Source organism: Pagrus major, chromosome 11 (assembly GCF_040436345.1).
Source record: "Pagrus major chromosome 11, Pma_NU_1.0".
Taxonomy (NCBI): domain Eukaryota; kingdom Metazoa; phylum Chordata; class Actinopteri; order Spariformes; family Sparidae; genus Pagrus; species Pagrus major.
The window spans coordinates 26,593,679-26,613,847 of NC_133225.1; the positions used below are offsets into that span (position 1 = coordinate 26,593,679).

The following is a 20,169-nucleotide window of genomic DNA, read 5'->3' on the forward strand; positions in this document are numbered from 1 at the left end:
GATTGAGGAGTCCGGTCACAAGACAGCACACACTCACGGAAGTCCAGTCGACGCTTGAGCAAAGATTCTCACAGAAAAACAACAACGACTGTTGGAAGTTATGAATTTTAATTAGACCAAGAAATCTGGAGACAACGCGCGTGCCACAGACGACAGGTGGATTCAATTAGAAGTTGATTAACCTCGTGCGGGACATTGGTAAGCAGCCACTGGCTAATGTTATATATATCATTTCATTCCTGTTCACTCTGGGTCAGTGTGGACAGGTTATATTGTTAACTTTAACACAACAAATGATGAATATTTGATAGTTCCCCGCAATGGAGGCTGCTCAGGTTTCAGACTGAGCTGCTGTCTATTATTCAACAAAGGTCAGGTGCACCTGACTTCCTTCCTTCCTCCTCAGACAGTCGCTGGAGAGTGAAGACAATGGAAGCAGAACTACAGCCTATAAGAGCTTCATGTTGACCCTGTGCAAAGTGTTTTTTAAAAGGAAATAAAACGAGGAAGAATAACCTGTAACATTACCTGGCAGTGACATTAGGTAAAAGTTGATCAGGTACACCTGAACAGTCTAAAGTAAGCCAGTACGACAGTCCTGCAGTGAATCTTTTAATGCTCACTTTTTGTTGATTCAGTTCAGTATTTATTCAACCTTTTTGAGGTCATCCCTTTCAACTGTATTGGATTTCATAATAGTGAGAAGATTCTGTTCAACCATAGTGTCACTTACACAGGAGACACTGGGGACATGTCCACACCTCTTTTTAAAAGCAAGATGAGTTCAAATGTGCTAAAAATATCTTGCACCAAGAAATAACAGATTTACTAATTATGATGTGCCATTATGCAAATTTTTATATCCACTCTGAGCTCATTTGATTCCCGTTATATCGCCCATAATCACATATGTTGAAGTCCAATAAAGTGCTGTCACGATACTCAAATTTCTTACTTCAACCCATTACCTTGAAAAACATCAATATTCAATACCATGTTCAATACCAGCTCGTAGCAGAGAACAGCTGAAAGGCTGTAGTAAAAACAGTAAATATTACATTTTAGAATTTAGATCAGGCCTTTTGAAAATAATGTCTGTGTCAACTCGCTGTCAGAGAGAAGGGTTAGGGTTAAAAAAATGAAATATTGATATCATGTTAATGATACACATTAAAATAATAATATCTGAATAATCCAGCAAAGGTGTTTGGCCTTCTGCATCTTTTGTTGATGAGTTCATCTGGTTGCATTTTCACTTGTTATAAAGTACTTGGTAGAATTTGTTCTTCCTGTTCACTTTTTTTTTTTTAGAGTAATGGTTACAGACTCTCTCTCCACCTCATGGTACCAACACTGGTATTTTGTGGGTTATTTATTTTGTTTCATTACACTTTACAGCTGTTCATATAACCTAAAGCCTTCCATCTGATCAGTTGGTTGTGAAGTCGACTGAAGGCTACACGTTATTTTTTTTTTAAGTACAGACATGTAAACGTTAAAATATTGTGATCAATAATGTTGCATTTTTCTTACCGTCATTGATCTCAGTAATGTTGTTATGCCAATTTTTATTGCATTGTAGACATGGAGGAGTCCAGTGACTTGTATGATGTGTATGAGACAAACAGCCCCCCTCCATGGGCAGACGACCACCAACATATGGAGGATCTGGACAATGTGGAGTGTCTCAGAAGGAAGATCAAATATCACTTCATGAACCCCTGTGAGAAGTACCACGCTCGCGGCCGCAAACCATGGAAACTCATCCTGCAGATCATCAAAATTGCCATTATAACTATCCAGGTAGTCATCCCAGACGTGACCTGAACAGGTGTTTATTGTGTTGTTCCAGCATTCTGGTTACTAATATCTTTTCCCTCCTCATCTCAGTTAGTGTCTTTTGGGCTGAGCAACCAGATGGTTGTTACGTTTAAGGAGGAAAATCTGATGGCATTCAAGCACCTCTTCCTAAAAGGTTATATCGATGGAGGCATGGATACGTACGCTGTTTACAGACAGGCTGATGTTTATGGTCACATCGATTACATCATTAGACAGGTAACTGAATACTATCATCGTCTTTATTCATTTTATTTCCTCCTCAGCCATGAAAGGCTTGATGTACTTGCTGGAATTTGTTTATTTTGATCTTGATGTGACACAGTAGATCTTTAGATTAGATTTCGGGCTGCACAAGTAATTGAAATATAATCACAAAATGGCCGAGTGCAATATCCAAATCTCAAGAAGCTGCAGTTTTTTGATAAAGATAAAATACTGTAGTGCAGTAGAGATGCCTTGGCCTACAAATCTTGTTCTCCAGATGTATAAAAACATGTTTGTTTAGTACATCCGCCATTACAAGTCACATCATCATCATTTCTTAAGCTTTACTTAATGCTTTTACATGTCACTACAAATAGATTCCCAAATACCTCTGTAAATGTCTCAAAAACAGAGGTCCAGTAAGAGGATAGTCCAGGACAAGTCCAGAAGGTGTGAATAAGAGAGCGTATGTGGGAAGAACATCATGATTTTAATAGTTCCTTCATTGAAAATGAAGATTGTGATGCAAAAATCATCATTCTGGCTAAATGTGAATCATGTCCTATTATCCCAATCACAATATTTGTTAAAATAATCGCTTTATGATATGTTGACCATAACGTGCAACCCTAATTAGATTTGCACAGGTGCAGGACTGTACAGGTACAAATATATTCTTGTGTGTATCTTTCAAACTAAACTTTTTTTGAAAAAAAAAAGGTAAAGAAAGGCAATTTCACTTTTGTTTTGCTGCAAATCAATGTTGGACTTTTATAACTCTTCATGCTTATATGGCAATAAAGTTTAACAAGCTCCCATGATAAGATGTGTCTCGTCACGAGATTGGACTTTGTTCAAGTCGTGTGTCGTTTTGTTTTGTATATACTGACTGCATAAATCTGCTGCAGCTGCTCTTCTCAGAAAGTCACTGTCAAATTGTAAACAACAAACCTGACTTTATTTTACCCGAAATTTTAATGATTCATTTCCAGTACGGACACCTGCACAACATCACAACAGGCAATCACGAATATGAGAAAAATGGCACTTCCTACACCCCCCTGTCAGTGTGTCAGGAGTTTTACAGGAACGGTACCATCTTCCCAGGAAGTGAAACCTTTGAAATTGATGCCCAGGTGGAAACTGGTATGTCTGCATGATTGTGTTTGAGTTAGAAAACAGAATAATTAACAAAGTTTTTATTTTGCAAACATTTGACATGTCTTACACTGTCGTTTCCTTCCTGTTGTGGATTGTTTCCAACAGACTGCCGTGAAATATATCCGATGTATCAGCTGTCATTGCGGGACTCACTTTCAGATTTTGAATTGCATTTCAAAAGGTTTGTACATAAATCTCTTTCCTCTCTTGGTTTTCTGTAAACGAAAGCAATAACTCATCACTTAATGCTCTGTCTTCCAGGATGCTTTCTGTCAAAATCACATTTGTCCTGAAGGCCATAAATTTACAGACAGTGCGACATCGAGAGCTGCCAGACTGCTACGACTTCAATGTAACTGTACGTCACTTAACTCATCCTCAAGGCTGAGTAAACACGAGCGGATCACATCAAACTTAGTCTTTTAAAAGCAGCATTATGTCACATCTGAACACTTCTTTGCTGCCTTAACGTTGACAATGATGTCTTGTGACACTGCAGCTGTTCACGCAGCACAGACGAGAGTTAAAATGAGAAATAAGAGACTCTTGAGTCAGCCCTGAGCTTATTTAATGAAGCTATTTGAGGACACAAATCGGAGCAGTCTAAAAGTAAACGTGTTGTGTTTGCACACATTTACATAGTTAAATGTTGTCTTTAGGGCCTGGCAAATAAATATTTAGCTCTGGGGTTTGGCTGTAGGGATGCAGTTCTTTCCTCACACTGCTTTTGGCATGAAAAGAAAGAACTCAAGTAAAGTAGAAGTACCTCAAATGTGTACTCAAGTACGGAACTTGAGTTAATGTACTTAGTTCCATTCCTCTACTGTGTGGTTCACAGATCACTTTCAACAACGAGGCTCACAGCGGCCGGATAAAGATTGACCTGGAAAATGATGTAGACATCAACGAATGCAGAGACTGGAAAGTAACCGGAGCCTGTAAGTGTTCAGTGTCGTACAAAGGAATCATCTGTGTTGCTTTAAGCTCATGGCCAGGATTCCTGCCGTTCATTAAAGCTCCTCCTGCTCTTGGTGACTACTTTTGATTTCCGTGTTCTCTCAGCTGCCAGAAACATAAACCTGACTGTGCTGTTTGACTGCCTCATCATCATAACATGCCTCACCTCCTTCAGCCTCTGCACACGCTCAGTGATCAAAGGGATCCAGCTGCTGTTTGTAAGGAAACTCAACTGATAATTACACACAAAAAGCATTTCTGTTCTCCCAGATGTAATAAAAGTATGATTGTTATGATCATTATGGTACTGTATTCACAAAACTGAGGTAAGTCAATGTCAAAAACTTTAAAGGCAGTACTGAATACTTGTGGGAGTCATAACTTTTTAACCGGTTTGAGCAAATTATTTACTTGCTGACAGTCATTTTTACTTCTTCATGAAACTTTTTACAGAAGCCCTGAGGGGCAAGGTGTCCATTTTCTAGTCTGATCAAAATCATTTTCTCTCTTGTGTTTAGGACTTGAAATAAATTCATGCCAAGATAATCTTTTTATGTTCCTTATTTTTTTTCCATCAAGTTTCACACATGAAATTTTTTTTTTTTCCACTTGGTTTCACACGTGAATAATAATATTTCTCCTTTTTTTTCCACTCAGTTTCACACATGAAAAGTTTACTTCTTTTTCACGTTTTCACAGATGTAATAAAAAAGAAAAAAAGTTTCGATCAGACTTAAAAAATAAATCACCAAAAGAAACCCCATTACACTTGCCCCTCAGGGCTTCCATAGATTTTTGCTGCATCTGTCCTTTAATGAAAATGTTTATTATTCATTTTATTCAGTGTGAGGTACCCAGCATTCTCTGTGTTTAGGACTTGAGAACTGGTGGTTTTGCCAAGAAAAGTTATTTGATTTAGATTTTTTTCCCCCATCTGTGAAAATGTGAAGTTTTTTTTCCATTCTATTTCACACATGAAGAAAAACAGTCTCTTGAAAATTTGTTTTAACTTGGTTTCACACATGAAAAAAAAAATTCTCAAGGTATCATGCCAGTATACATTTTATATAAGTGAAAGTCATCCATATGAATAATACTTGATTAAAAGTCTAACTATCAGATATGAATTGCAGCATGTAATCTGCAAAGTAACTTGTATCTTAAATTATCAACATAATGTTCAGGAAATGGAAATGGTTCTTTTTCTATTATTTCTTGTCCTTTTCCTTTGCTTGTTGGGTAGACTGCTTACTCTTACGTAGTCAACACAACCTTGTATATATCTATTCATCATATCAAGTCCTTTTCAAGAGATTTACAGAGCAACTTACATGCATTTCCCTCTGTTGGAACCAGGAGTACACACACTGCTGTAAGAACCACCTCCGTAAAGACGTCCCCTGGTCAGACAAGTCAGAGTTTGTGAATGGTTGGTACATCCTGATCATCCTGAGTGACACACTAACCATCATTGGCTCCATTCTCAAGATTGAGATTCAGACCAAGGTAATCCACTGTTACAGTCTGACTGAGGTTGAGCCATGTTATTTTATTAAAATGAAAATCTAAATTGCAACGTTTTACTTAGTATTCCTTCAGTCCATCGTCATATTTTAAAGCTCGACTGTTTTGTTTCAGGTCCTCACAAGTTATGACGTGTGCAGCATCTTCCTCGGGACAGGCACCATGTTTGTCTGGATTGGGGTCATCCGCTACATGGGCTATTTTAGAAAGTATAACGTAAGACCATTTATCAAATACAGTGCATGCTCATTAGTTTCTATTAGAGATGCACCGATCCACTTTTTTCAGTTCGGATCCATTTCCAATACCTAGATTTGGATATCTACCAATACTGATGCTGATCCAAGAATTTTTCTCACTTTCTTTAAGATTGCGAGACATTTTTGTTAATTTCTTAAGGAATAATGCATGGATATATGCTAAAAGAGTCAGGTGTATTAAGGTTGCTGGTACAATTTGATGCAGATCCAAATAAAAATCCAGATCTAGTGGATTGAAATGTTGCATGATATTGGATTAGGCTTGATTTAATTAAAGGGGACTGATGGGCCTTGGCGGAGGTATGCGCTCTACTGAGTGCCATTTTAGTTGTAGTTCGGATTATGTGAAAATTTACATAATAAACCACATCACACTTGTTATAAAAAGAGAAGAACTATACGTAATGCATTACATTTAAATGCATTCCAAAGCAATTTAGTTGAACTGTAGGTTAAGAAGGCTTCACACACAGCAGGTGCAGGAGAGCAAATTACTATGGCAACTCCTTAATGCTTTGAAAAACATTAACAAATCAAGTGCACAGCAATGCATCATCGAGTACCAGTAAGTAGACTTCTATCTCTCCTCTTGAGGGGGGATTTTGTCGCTGTAAAAACACATTGTTTGGTGTATAAAACTCCCAAGCTCATGACGCAGTGCCACATTATACCTTGGCTGTACATGCTAAAGTCTTTGTCTGAAAATTGTTAGGTTTTTAGGCCTATTTAAGATGATTGCACCAAATTACAGGAAATTTTGTTCGGTGGAACTCCAGTGATCATTTTTTAGCTCTGTTCTGTGGCTGTTTTTCAGATTCTCATCTTGACACTCCGGGCAGCTTTCCCAAATGTAATCCGCTTCATCTGCTGTGCTGGAATCATCTACCTGAGTTACTGTTTTTGTGGCTGGATCGTCCTTGGCCCGTATCATGAGAAGGTGAGGAGTGTTTACACAATACAGAAGCGAAGTCTACAAACCAGAATAAAAAATAAATCCTGCTAGTTTCAGTCGTTAATTATTAAGGACAGAAGAAACTAACCTCGCTCCTCTCTCTAGTTTCGGACCTTGAACACGGTGTCAGAGTGTCTGTTCTCTCTGATCAACGGAGACGACATGTTCCCCACCTTTAAGAACATGAAGCACAAGAGCAGCCTGGTGTGGACTTTCAGCAGAGTCTACCTCTACACCTTTGTGTCGCTCTTCATCTACATGATCCTCAGCCTCTTCATCACCATCATCACCGACACCTACGACACCATCAAGGTGATGTTAGCTCGTTTTAGATGTTTGTAACCATCATCCTTTATTGTTTTTTCCTTCGCTAGTTTTGAGGGATGATCCATCTGCTGTTTTTTGAGATAAAAGCAGTCAGGCAAGAAGCTCTCAGATCTTTACTCAAGTAAACGCAGTTCATTTACTTAAGTACTGTATGTGAGTACAAATTTGAGGTACTTGTATTTCCCTTTTATCCAACTTCATACTTGTACTCCTTTACATCTCAGAGAATATTGTACTTTTTACTACACTACACTACACTACATCTGACAGCTTTAGTTACTAGTTACTTTTAAGATTAAAATTTTTCGGAGCTCATTAATAGTTGACTTTTTAGAGATATGTAGTTCTGACAGGACAGTACACTTAAAAATATATGATGGTTAGAAGAAGGTACATTGCTGTAGATTCAACTATCAAAGATTGTATAAAGTAGCTAAAATTAGTCAAATCTCAAAACATTTACAGCAGGAAATTTGCAACATACAACATCAGATATAATAGTAAAACACTGACAGGGAACATTTTACTGCAGGATGAATACTCACGTTAGCAGTAGCGAAAAACAATATTGACCTTGAAGTTGAAAAAGGAGCCTCATAAGAAACAATACTAAAATCAAAAGCCAGAAAAGTCACGTGAGATCTCGCGTGGATAGTTGTTGCCGGAAGACAGTAGGCTATCGGTAAACGGTACTGCTAACGTGAGTTGTTCAAAAACCTTCTTTTTAGTAAACTCTGTGTACACAAACAATGTTCTTAATGCTCATGTTCATGTGTAGAGACCCTGGTGATACTACGAGCAAAGTTGTGTCGAGTCTTCTTAGTGTTTTAAAAATAGTGATTTTGATGCTACAGTAAAGTTGCCCCGAGCACGCCATTGAAAATGATTTTGACCCAAAGACGAAACTACAGTAAATCTTAAAAGTGGCTTTTTCGTCGTTATTATGCTTTTACACAAAGGTTTGACTCGGGTACATTCACAAAAAAAGCCTAGGTTGCATTTTTTACACTTTAACCTATAATAATAAATTTGAATCTGCAAAGTAACTAAAGTTATCAAATAAATGTAGTGCAGTACATTATTTCGCATCTGAATTGCACTAGTGGAAAGTAACTAAGTCTGTTTACTCAAGTGCCTTACCCAATACAATTTCTGCTACTTTCTACTTCTATTACACTTAATTTCAGAGAAAAATATTGTACTTTTAACTTGACTACATTTATCTGACTAGATTACTAGAGTAATTAAATAAGTAAGTACATTTTGCAGTTTCAGATAAATATAAAATATAAATCGCAAATATAAAATGACGGATAAGATACGATGATAAAAATGTCTCCACCTTTACCAGCTGCAACATTAAACTAATGTACATGTTGATACATCAATGATTATGATTCAATAATATAACATATGTCATTCTGGCCATTCTGCATGAGTACTATTACTTTTTGGACTATAAGTATATTTTGATGCTACTACTTTTGTACTTTTACTTAAAATATGATGTAATGCAGGACTTTTACTTGTAACTTGAGCATAGTACTGTGTTGTTATTTCTAGTTAGCTAAAAGATCTGAGTACCTCCTTCACAACTGATGATTTGATGATTTGTAGTGGAGTAGAAGTATACAGTTGCACAAAGTGTAAAAGTACCTCAAAATTGTACTTAAGTACTTGAGTAAACCATACTTTCCACCACTGGTTAAAGTTTCACTGTTAGAGCTAACTGTGTGACACTCGGTGTAAACTTTTTTCTGACTTTGGTCATTTAGCAGCAGCAGCAGAGTGGAACCCCGACATCAGAGCTGCAAAAGTTCTTGTCCGTGTGTAAAGATCTGCCAAACTCTGGGGTGTACAGACTCGACGACAACAACAGCTGCTTCTTTGACCAGTGCATCAATAGGTAGGTTCAATGCATTACACTGCTGGGTAAATATCCAGCTGAGAGTCGAAGATCAGTCCTGGTAGTTGCTTTCTATGTGACAACATCAACCATTTTGGGTGCCCCTTATTAGCACTAATTAAACTGGAACTTCAAGTGTCAAAGCACATTTTAATACTCTTAGTAACTAGACATTACCTCTCTGATAGGATCTAAGCTGAGACATTTTTCTTACAGGTTCAGGAAGCATCAAGAGAGGCTGACTTCAGAAGCATAGCAGGTGTTTGATGTGGAAATACCCGAAGGCTATACTTTATAAACTATAACCTAACAATTAATGTGCACTTTATACTGTTAGATTCAGTTAAGGGTCTTTATCACAAGGGCCCCAGGTTTTTCAGTGCTGAAAAGACCAAACCTCAGTGGACATGAAGGGCTGAAATGGATGAACTTAGACACTTAATGGGATAGTTCACCTAAAAATCCAAAATAATGATTTTCCTCTTACCTGTGGTGCTCTTAACCATCTGGATTGTTTTTGTGTTAGTTGGGAAATATCTCTTGTAGAGATGTCTGCCTGTTCTCAGACATCATGAGGCAAGATTGCACTCAGCTTGTGTTGCTCAAAGCTCCAAAAAATATATTTGAAAAACTCCACAGCAATGTCTCTTTCCAGAGATCATGACCCAGCTATTAAAGGTAATCCACAGATCTTATTGCAAGCAGTTTCATGTTGAAACTGTTTTCTTTCTACTAAACTACACCCACCAAATGGATCTGCCAGCTCAGCAGAGGAGGACACCATTATTGTTTACATCCCACGCTGTCAAAAGCACAAACCGGGTCATGACTTCTGAAAAGAAACATTTCCATTTAGTTTTTCCAAATGTATTTTTTTCTGGGGCTTGAAGCAGCACAAGCAGAGTGCCATTAAATTTAAGAGTGGGCAAACATCTCTACAGCCGATGTCTCCAAAACTCTGCAATTCACACCAAAACAATCAAGGTGAGAAATAGCATTACAGGTAAGAGGATAATATTTGTGATTTTGGGGTGAACTGTCCCTTTAAGCCCCGTTCTCGACATGATGCACTGATACAGAAAATGCTTTGTAAATACTCCTATTTATATTGATATGTAAATTTAAAAAAAAGGTTGTGACATGAAATTTAAGATTTGTATTGTTTTCCAAAGCATGTCACTGGAAGGACCCCATGTTGTACACAGAAGATAATGAATCAAGGTGAAATAAAGACGTGATTTAAATTCATGAGATTTTATTTCTCCAAAATCGGGAGAAGGTATCAATATAAAAGCTATAATAACATTTCTTTTCTTTTCTCTCACTAGTTAATTCCCTGTAAAATCTTGTTACAACAAAAAAATAATCCCATTTCAGTTGATGGCAAAAACCTATACAACTTTTCAAAGTGTAAAACAGACCATCTTTGAGTCCTTAAAAGCAATATCAGGAAGCAGTTTCTATAATGACTCCACTAGTCACCAGTGCAAGAGTTAAGGTGGATGTGGGCCTTTATTTCCCCAGAGATTTGTCCGTTGACTCCCCGAGTTATTGTTGAAGAGGTCTGAGATCAATTCAAACTAACACATACTGCTCTGAAAGATTGCAAGTGGGCAGAACAGGCTGTGCAGTGTTCCAATTGGCTTAATTGCTTCATAGTTGGGTTCATATAATGTCCTTTATGTCCATCATCATAACGCAGAATTCCCTTCGGTTTGGCTGTCGTCCTTGGAATACTTAAGTCCAAACACAAACCACCACGACCTCTCAGTTTGAGTGGCTTGATGCAAGCCTCCAGAGTAGCCAGACGACACCAGGTCTAAAAGACAGCAGAGGGCACCACTAAAAAAAAAAGACATGGTGACTACCCAGAGATGCTGTCACATATCTTCACACAAACAAGTCCGTAAATCTTGAAAACCTAACCTTCCCATGATTTTTTACCGTCACAATGACCAGTTCTGTACTTTGATTCCTTGTAGTGTCCCTCGTATTCTTGGCAGTCTTGCGGGAACATTGTCAAGACAATCCAGAAAGGCAGGAATCAAGAGTACTGTGGGTTACAAAAAAAACTCTTCATAAAAAAGGAAGCTTGGTTACTTCATCTGTTATCCTGAGACAGTAAGAGAAAAAAATCCCTCATGGAGTCAATCTGGTTTGGATTGTGTGACGCCAGGCGGCAGGACTCGCTGCTCCTCCATCCTGTTGGACTGAGAACGCAGGATGAGACTGAAAAAATCCTCATCCGGAACAGTTGTTCCTTTAGTTGCAGAAGATGGAGCAGCACACCTCTGGTCGTTCAGTCGGGAGCCCTAAAACATTGACAAGAGCCGGTATAGTTGTATTAACTGATGCTTATCGAGAGCAGTTCACCCTGCTTACAAAAATACCTGTGTACGTATGGACTAGGCTTCAGAGCAAATTAACACTTGGCTCAGGGTAAAGCTAATTGTTTCCCATCATGCATTGAGATTCTGCAGTCAGGGAGGAGCAGTTGCGGCACCTGGCTCTGTAGACTGTGGACTGCCTCTTGATCTCATGAGATTATCACAGCATGTGTCAATGTGACACTACAGCGAGTCATGAATAACACTCAGCCAGAATTAACACTCTGCGTTGCTTATCTGGAACCGCCCTGCTTTGTCATCATATAGCAGTGACACATTCAGTTATTTTCAGTGACCTTGCAACCTCTAAACTGATTGGGGATCAGGTCAGACATGATACAGTGCACCGAGATCGTAACTTCAGCCTCTGAAATTTACAATTTGCTTTGAATTGAACCCTGCAAGAACAGTCTCTACACCTTCCCACTGTGTAAACAGAAAAAAACAATTACAGTGAGTGGGTTGAACACTTTCAAAAAAGTGGCATAAATAACACAGGTCTGGCTAAATTGGTGTACTCTCAATAAGAAGAAATCCAAATAATTGCTAGTGTGTACCATTGAGATTCTTTTAGTTGGTGCCCAGCAGGTCATATCAACATGCACAAATGTAAAATATGTCCACAAAGAAGCCTACAGTTCAACACAGATGGAGAATTACATTTCTACAAATAAATTAAAACTGAATTAATATTTATTTGGCTTTTAATGGATCAGCTCTTCGAAGGGCAGTTGTTTTTCTCATCTTGATTAATAACAGACTTTGTAGTTCTTCCCAGGATACCTCTTGAGAAATTTTAGGGAAATTATTCTGAAATTTCAGACCGTTAAAACAAAGAGTTACTAGAATCTATACCTGCAATGTGGAAAACACAAACAGCCAGCAATATACTGGATTTTACTTTCCTCACCTGGCACTTCACCAACATGTCGAAGAAGACATCATCCCCCTCTGGCTGATCACCACTTGCCTCTAGGCGACTGTACAGGGAGGGTGTGTGAGGGGCCTCTGTACTGGAGACTGGGGCTGGAAGGAGAAAATATCATCAGTCGTATTCTGAATATAGATTCTGGAGGATATAAGAGAAATGGACAGTATTTCATTACCTGTTGGGTGGACTTGGTCTGTGTTGGAGGTGGAGGGTGTACGAGGCAGGTTGGAGGTGCTGAGACGTAAGCCAGGAAAATGGCTCAGGCTGGCTCGTTGGTCGTCCAGACGACGGGCCTGGGAGCTGGCCAGCAGCTCCAGGAAATGACCAGGATCCTGCAACGGTGTTTCGCACTCCAAAATAGCTAGAAACAGACGTAGTGATTATCTATGGGTGATTTGTAACAAATGGAGGATGACAGTGAGTTGTGCCTTTTACTCTTCTACCCAGCACTTCATTCTCAATTTGTAGAAGGTGGGAAGAGGAAAGAAAAGACCACAAAAGAGGCTGACATGGATGAGATGTTCTCAGGGCACAGTTTTTCTATGTGATTTAAGGCAACACTCCATCATAAATGTATCTTTTGGTCATCAAACACTCCCCATAGAATTGTAAGTTGGCTGTAAAATAAATAAAAGTAGTTTCATCCTTCACGGAGCATGAATACTGTGAAAAGCTTGGATTCATGACCATTACAGAGAACAGTTGTCAGTTTTCAGGATGGTCAAAAAGATCAATAGAAGCTGCTTTGCTCTGTAAAGGAAGGCTGAAACCGCAAATCTTTTACTTTCAAGGCTACACGTGGTGAGTGTTTGATACTGGGTGGTGTATCACTTTAAAGCTACGTCTCCACCATAGGAACTTTCTCCAGGGACTAACGCTGAATTCCAGACAACTCGGAACTAAAAAAATGTAAACTTCCTTCTTCCTTCCCGACTTCATGAGGTAGCAGTTTTACGTCACACAACAATGGAAGCACCCAGGGGAAGGGGCGAGGGTGTAGAGTACAGTATTGTATCAGTTTTAACCGATGAAATGTTAAGTTTCATTCAAAGTCTAAAAGTGCTGTATTATGGCAATGTATAATGGCTGTTGCCTTATGTCGTTTCCTCCTATTTCACTAATAATGCAGGGAGGCTGCACGGCTGAGGGATGGAAGTTGAAGAAATTAAGTTTAAAAACAGCTGTCAGGCAAATTAGTCCGCTGTTGTATGAAACGCTGAGTTTCACGGGTTGTTAGGTGGAAGCACAGACAAGGGGCTGAAGGAAGCTTTTAGTTTCTTAAAAAGTAGTTCCTTGGACTAAAAAATATGGCTGCCTTGGGTGGAAACACGGCTTTCTTTGACACAAACACAAAGGACTAATCACACAACATTTAATATTGAAAGGACACATTTGTGGACATGCTGAATTCACACCATTGTAGCCTTCCATCAAGTAGAATTTTTTTCCATGTTTCCACTTGTATTTCTCCCTAAAAGATAAGATAAAATAGTACTATTACACATGGTGTGAACACAGATGAGAACACAAGGGGCTGACTCACATTTCCTTTCAGCTACAGGTGGGGTGGAGGAGGGAGAGGAGGAGTGAGGAGGGAGATGGCACGGGCCATCCAGTAGGGAGCACCTTTGGTCGTCCATTCTGTTGCCCTGGAAACGAGAGAGGAGGTCGAAAAAGCCGTCCTCTCCAATAGTGTCCCGTGATCCTGGCTACAGTGTTAAAAAAACAAAACCAATACACTTAATAACTTTGGAAAAAGACTTCAGATAATTGAGGAAATCAGGACAGCTGAAGGCTTTTAATGAAAACGATCAAAATACAGAGAAGAAAGGGTAAAGAGCATCACTCCTTGCTTCAGAGGGCTCCTGTTACAGAGGTCATTATTTATCTATCAACAACGATTTTGTAGAATATGAATAGTGTAGGGATTTGTGAGAGGCATTTTTCACTAATTTCTGACATTTTATAGACCAAAGAATTAATAGATGAATCCAAAGAATACTGAACAGATGAATCAATAATAATAATATAATAATAGGCTAAATGTTTTTGACACCACTATATAGTTTGTAATGCAACATCATTTAAAAAGCATTTTCAATTAATTCAAATGAAATTATTTTTTTAAATGGACTTTTCTTTCATACCAACTGGAGACGTTATTTTGGAACTTCAGTCACATGATCCCACACTGCCACACCAAAACATTTCCTCCTGCAGTCTTAAAAGTAAAAACCTCAAAGGTTTTCATTTAAATAAATGTCTGAAGTCGCTATTGCCGAATGAGGTAATAAAATGGAGACTAAGCCTATGGCCCGCTGATGAAAGTATTTAATATTTATGTATTTACAGTATTATGAACTGGGTGTCTGTGATGACATTCCTTGAAAATGCTGTATTAAGTTACTGCTAATGCAAAGTGAATATACCATGCAGCTGCAGCTTCACAACAAAAGGATTTAACTAGAGAAAAACAAAATGACTTTTAATATGAAGTCCTGACAGGAAATACAATGTGTGTCAGTGAGTTCAACGCCGCTATCTTCAATTAAAAATGTGTCTACAAAACAAGACAGCAGCTATTGTTTTTTGTATATTTTGATAGCGGATCAGTTTGAAATATTGCAAATAGTAATGGAACAAGAAGGAGCAGCCATAGTGAGCTGCACACTGACAACTGCATTCACTGTGCCCTATTCAAAGTCTGTCAACAACAGGGCTGTGTGCTGCATAAAATCGGATCACAGTTGCTCACAGGTGATGGAAAAAGGCCCGACTTCTTTATTAGAACAGTAACAGTAGTAAAACAGTAGTTTGTTTTCCTGCCCCCAGGAAAAATGTGTGTCGTGTCGTACTTAAATGCTTTTGCTGTAATCACCAGTAACTGCAGGTGTCACCAAAACAACCAGGACCGAAATCCTAAGGATTAAAACTTTAATACTGCATGTGGGCGTGAAGCTCGTCACGGGATACATGTTTCACTTTAAATTTGTCTTTCGGGTGAATCATCATTGCTCATGAGCCTCGTGACCTCCACGGATGTTATGAGCGGGCATGAAAATCTACTGCATTTAGAAATACCTTAGGAGACACTGGTGCGTCCGGCTCAGGAGCCGAGTCCACGGTGCGGGGTTCTGGCTGGGCTTTAGGAGATGATTTGTTGTTCTTCTGCTTCTTGCTTCTCAGTCGGTGAAAAAGGAAGAGCTTGGTAGAAGCCTTGATTGTGTTGTTTTTTGAAGACCCAGGGAATACTTCCTCGTCCCAGTCCTGTACAGTCAAGATACACACAGATCATTTTAACGGCCTGATGTTTTACCCCTGGTAACAGTAGAGGTTGGGTGAACAGTATCTTGGGGTAAAGGGGGAATGTATCATTATTTTGCACAAAAAACACTGAAAGTTAAAAATGTCTATGAAGGTGTCTGCTTACTATGGCCTACATTTTCTGAAGCAGTAACACATGGCTGATTTTAATACATTTAATATTATACATTGAATGAGCATCCAATTAGTCAAAAGGAATTAGCCAAATAATTTCTTCATCATTTGTCATATGTGTAAAAATTAAAGTTATTATTTTAGATAACTACAGTAGTGCATACAGCTGGACAGTTTTGTATGTTACAAGCTTGATTTTGATGTCAAATACAAACTGGGACAGTTGAGTATGTATGTGCAAATAAAAAGTTCATTTAAAGAATCAGAGTGAGGAACTTCCAGTGGATTGCAATGCATTATAGACTACAAAAACACTGTATACTTCACAGTGTAAGTGTTTTCAACATACCGGATGTGGCGATGAATCTCCAGTTTGATTTTTGTCAGGACTTGGACTCACTTCCAGATTTTCTGCACTGCCTACTCTCTGGGATGGAGACTTGGCCCCTTAAACAAAAATACAAAATTTTACCAGTGTGGCCACACGTTTTTTCATGGATACAGCACGTTCACAACTACAGGACAAAAGTGATTTGTAAGGTTCCATGTGGAGTTTTCTTGTGCACAAATAAAGATTTTGTTTACATTATGTGGATCTCTGAGTGCTTACAAATGTGATGAATGCACTTCCTTCCTCACAAGTCATTTGCAAAGCCAATGTAGTATTTTACATGCTCATGCATGAAATGAACAATGACTTTCTTTATGCTATGTGGGTAAGCTTTAACAAGGCATCCTAACTAAAGGTGACCTTTTCTGGAGATTGTAAAAAATGGATTTTCCATAGCAAAGAATTTTACATCTCTAAGTATGAGCATAAAGAGCATTAGGATCAATCATCAAAACAAACTGCTGCTGCTAAACATGCAATTACTCAGATTCACAAGTGTTTTGACATATTGCTGTCCTAAAAGTGACAGGCTTTTCTTAAGAGTGCAGATTTACTTGAGAGGTTGGGGTAACCCTGGAAGCTTGCTGAAAGATTGCAGCTGTTTGTGTTAGTGTTGCGGAAGAAGTTGGGGTTGAAGTTGGAGTTGGACTTCAGGCCCACGACCAGCCGTAGGTCGGACAGGTTCATCCTGGCTGTCGCCTCTCCACTTTTGTCTCCCGTCTGCAACAACAGCATCAAAATTAATTTTAACAAAGCTTGATGTGATGCTATGACTCTAAAACAAAGACAACACATGCTATTGCTAAGTGGGATTCCTTTTTATGCTTTGTGGTTTGTCTGTCCTTCATGCATGCCTGCATAAAACTGCTGCATACAGAGAAGCTATTATTCCCTGTTGTTCCCCATGCGAGCAGTAGAGGGGGGTGTGGCTTAATGGCAGCTACTGATTGGGCTCTGTGGGAGGAGGTGAACATAAACAGTCACCTCTTTGGCAATTTCCAGATGTTTCTCAGCAAAGTACATGGCTTGCTGATGATTCCCCAGGGCGGTGTGGGCATTTCCTAGACTCCAGTACGCTCTTCCTTCACCGACCCTGCAGCGAGGCGCAGACAGAAACAGGCTGAGCAACTTCACATGAGATTGTGCAACAGTGGGAAGGGCATTCATCAACTATCATACAGTACAATCACAAAAACATGACCAACACATGAGCGTCACCTCATTTCACAAAAACAATTATATATTTACACACTTCATGTCTGTGAACACATTTCACAGAAAGTACACCATAGACTGTACTTATGGGAAGAATATTTGTATGAGTAAGTATACATTTTCAAAACCAATAATCAAAGAATTATCCTTTGTCCCTCCCATTACATCCCATTTTATATCTTTTATGTGACTTAAATAACAACGTGGCCGTGAAAGCTTTAAACCACCAGAAATCTTGGGTCCTTTTCTAAGACAATAAAAATAGAGAGGTACTCCCACGCTAGGAATTACAGCATTGCCTTGTTAGCAGAGATTTGTAGAAGAGAAGTCCACATACACTGACTTTATCTGTAAAGTGAAATAAAAAACAGCTTCACCAAGTTTCCTGACACACCTTTTGATCAGCTTGCTATAGTTGATCAAGAAGGAGGTCATTTTTAAATATAATCTATAAAGGATAATTATGATTTCATTATCTAAATATATGTATTGGATGAATGACTTGGTACATCTTTGCTTTTGGATACTTTTAGATTGATTATGGTGGCATCTCATAGCTGGTATTATGGGTAGGACTGCAATTGATGATTATTTTCATTATCGATTAATCTGCTGTTTATTTTCATGATTAATCAAGAAATTGTTTAGCCTATAAAAATGTCAATCATAATTTCCAAAATGCCCAAAGTGATGTCTTCAAATTGCTTCTTATGTCCAACAAACAGTCAAAAACCCAACAGATTTTTCATTTACTGTCATAAATGACAGAAAAGCAGCACATTCTCACATTTACAAAGCTAACCAGCAAGTATTTAATTGTTTTGCCTAAAAAAATGACTAAAACAGTTAATCACCTAGTTAATTTTGCAGTTAATTTAAGTATATTAATGACATTACATCCTGCAAGGAAAACTCCAAATGCTGTTTCCTTGAAACTTTATTTGCCTTTTTTTGTGTTTCTGCACTTTAGTCTGGCTTCGTGGGTGTTAGCAGGTAATTAATTCAGGCCCACCCACTTCCAAACTGTACATGCTCATTATACTTCAAAGACAGTTTGGCAGAAAGCTGACACAAAATAGCTTTTTATGGCCGATACCTGTCGTTGAGGTCCTGAGCAATGACCAGATGTTTGAGGTGATAATCAATGGCTCTCTCATAGTCCTGGAGTAGTGTGTAGGTGTTACCCAGACTGTAACAGGCCTGAGCCTCCACTGCCTTGTCCTTCAACAGCCTGGCCAGCTGCAAAGTCCTCCTGAGGGTGAAACAGAGGAGGAGGAAGAAGACGGTCAAAGAATGTCTTGGGTGGGTGGAGGAGAATGATAGTTATCTGCTCTCTCTTTTTTCTTTGTTGCCATTTTTTCAAAGGCTTCTGTATCCAGAAAATGCTAGAGTAAGGGATTCAAAACTTCTGAATTTAACCAACTACTGCTCCTGAACAACTACATAGCTGTGTTTGTTTTAAATAACTATATTATAGTCAGAACTTTTACTTTATACTGTATAACCAATACTTTACTTCAAATCACACAATTTAGGATTTAGAAAATAATAAACAAGCATTAAAAAAAAAAAAGATTTATGACAGCCTAGAATTTAGTTGTGAGGACATTTAAGGACATTTTTCAAATGATCATTTCAATTTAATCAGATTTTTCTTATCTAATTCATGATGATGACATACAGACTTATCTGCCAAGGACCTTCACAATGTGAGGAAGGCCTCAAGCCTCACTTATTTACTCACTTGTAATGACCGGCGGCCACTTCAAACTGGCTGAGAAATATATGAGCATTGCCAAGGTTACAGTGGGCCCTCCTTTCAGCTGACTTATCCCCAAACTCTTTCGCGATGAGCAGCCGCTGTCAAACAGAAAAAACGATATAGGTTCACATTACTGCCATTAAGGTCAGGATGATCAGGATGGGTCAGACAAAAAATAAGAATTTATATGGATAAACTTGTAACGACTATTCTTACTTGTTCTTTTGGACTGTCACCACAAATTTGCCACCAACCTTTTCATGTGCAGCTACTGCAGTTTCAAAGTCACCCAGCAGATAGTAAGTGTTGCCAAGGTTACCATAGGTACGACCCTGGGCTGCCTTATCGCCCAACTCCTTCACCATGCACAGGTTTGCTCTTAAAAAACAACAAAATACAAAAAAAAAAATATACACATTTACACATATTATGGTACATACACACCTTTACTTTACTATTCACCAAAAAAGAGCCTTTTTTGTGTTATTTAGAATGATTTTTGAGGCAGCAACACCCAGCGAGCCCTCACAGAATCAATCCTGGGCTAAATACACACACACCAGAGTAACACGCACGCACGCATGCACGCACGCACGCACACACGCACACACACAGCAGAAAGATGAACCGCAACAGGGACATCTGAAAGCTGTGTACTTGTCGCAGCTGTCAGGCAGTTACAATGACGTCCTGAAGAGGTGCTGAGATTTTATGCTTTCTGCTGTCACCTGCAGCCACACCGGCAAAACGTGCCACAGAAAGACGGGACAATATCTCTCTGTCTGTCAGAGTGAGGGATGTCGGAAGTGCGAATAAGTTTAAGGTTGCATAACCTTCTCAATAATGGACCACGCCAGACAGGTGGCTTTCTCATGCAAGCTTGCACATATGCATGCACGTACGCATGCACGC

General features: G+C 38.8%; 2 protein-coding genes across 3 annotated transcripts in view; one reads left to right on the forward strand and one right to left on the reverse strand.

The window, feature by feature from the left end:
- On the forward strand, positions 1 to 10,381 carry mcoln3b (mucolipin TRP cation channel 3b). 2 transcript variants are annotated; one of them, XM_073475702.1, is made up of 14 exons: positions 1 to 198; positions 1,583 to 1,803; positions 1,891 to 2,058; positions 3,039 to 3,192; positions 3,313 to 3,388; positions 3,469 to 3,565; positions 4,046 to 4,145; positions 4,270 to 4,382; positions 5,521 to 5,670; positions 5,803 to 5,904; positions 6,763 to 6,885; positions 7,006 to 7,212; positions 9,003 to 9,133; positions 9,350 to 10,381. In XM_073475702.1, the coding sequence occupies exons 2-14, from the start codon at positions 1,585 to 1,587 to the stop codon at positions 9,387 to 9,389; spliced, it is 1,680 nt and encodes a 559-aa protein (XP_073331803.1). In that variant the 5' UTR covers positions 1 to 198; positions 1,583 to 1,584; the 3' UTR covers positions 9,390 to 10,381. The 2 variants fall into 2 exon arrangements, with proteins under 2 accessions (XP_073331803.1, XP_073331804.1); XM_073475703.1 differs by having other exon boundaries at positions 9,006 to 9,133.
- Positions 10,372 to 20,169, reverse strand: part of LOC141004278 (G-protein-signaling modulator 2-like) — a 22,122-nt gene continuing 12,324 nt past the window's right edge. The window contains exons 5-15 of the mRNA XM_073475701.1: positions 19,512 to 19,635; positions 19,240 to 19,355; positions 18,592 to 18,747; positions 17,265 to 17,373; positions 16,835 to 17,000; positions 16,239 to 16,336; positions 15,533 to 15,718; positions 13,995 to 14,160; positions 12,627 to 12,812; positions 12,431 to 12,546; positions 10,372 to 11,445 (exon numbers count right to left, since the gene is read on the reverse strand). Coding sequence (XP_073331802.1) covers positions 11,281 to 11,445; positions 12,431 to 12,546; positions 12,627 to 12,812; positions 13,995 to 14,160; positions 15,533 to 15,718; positions 16,239 to 16,336; positions 16,835 to 17,000; positions 17,265 to 17,373; positions 18,592 to 18,747; positions 19,240 to 19,355; positions 19,512 to 19,635 — 1,588 coding nt within the window. The 3' untranslated portion in view covers positions 10,372 to 11,280. The remainder of the gene's footprint in view (positions 11,446 to 12,430; positions 12,547 to 12,626; positions 12,813 to 13,994; positions 14,161 to 15,532; positions 15,719 to 16,238; positions 16,337 to 16,834; positions 17,001 to 17,264; positions 17,374 to 18,591; positions 18,748 to 19,239; positions 19,356 to 19,511; positions 19,636 to 20,169) is intronic.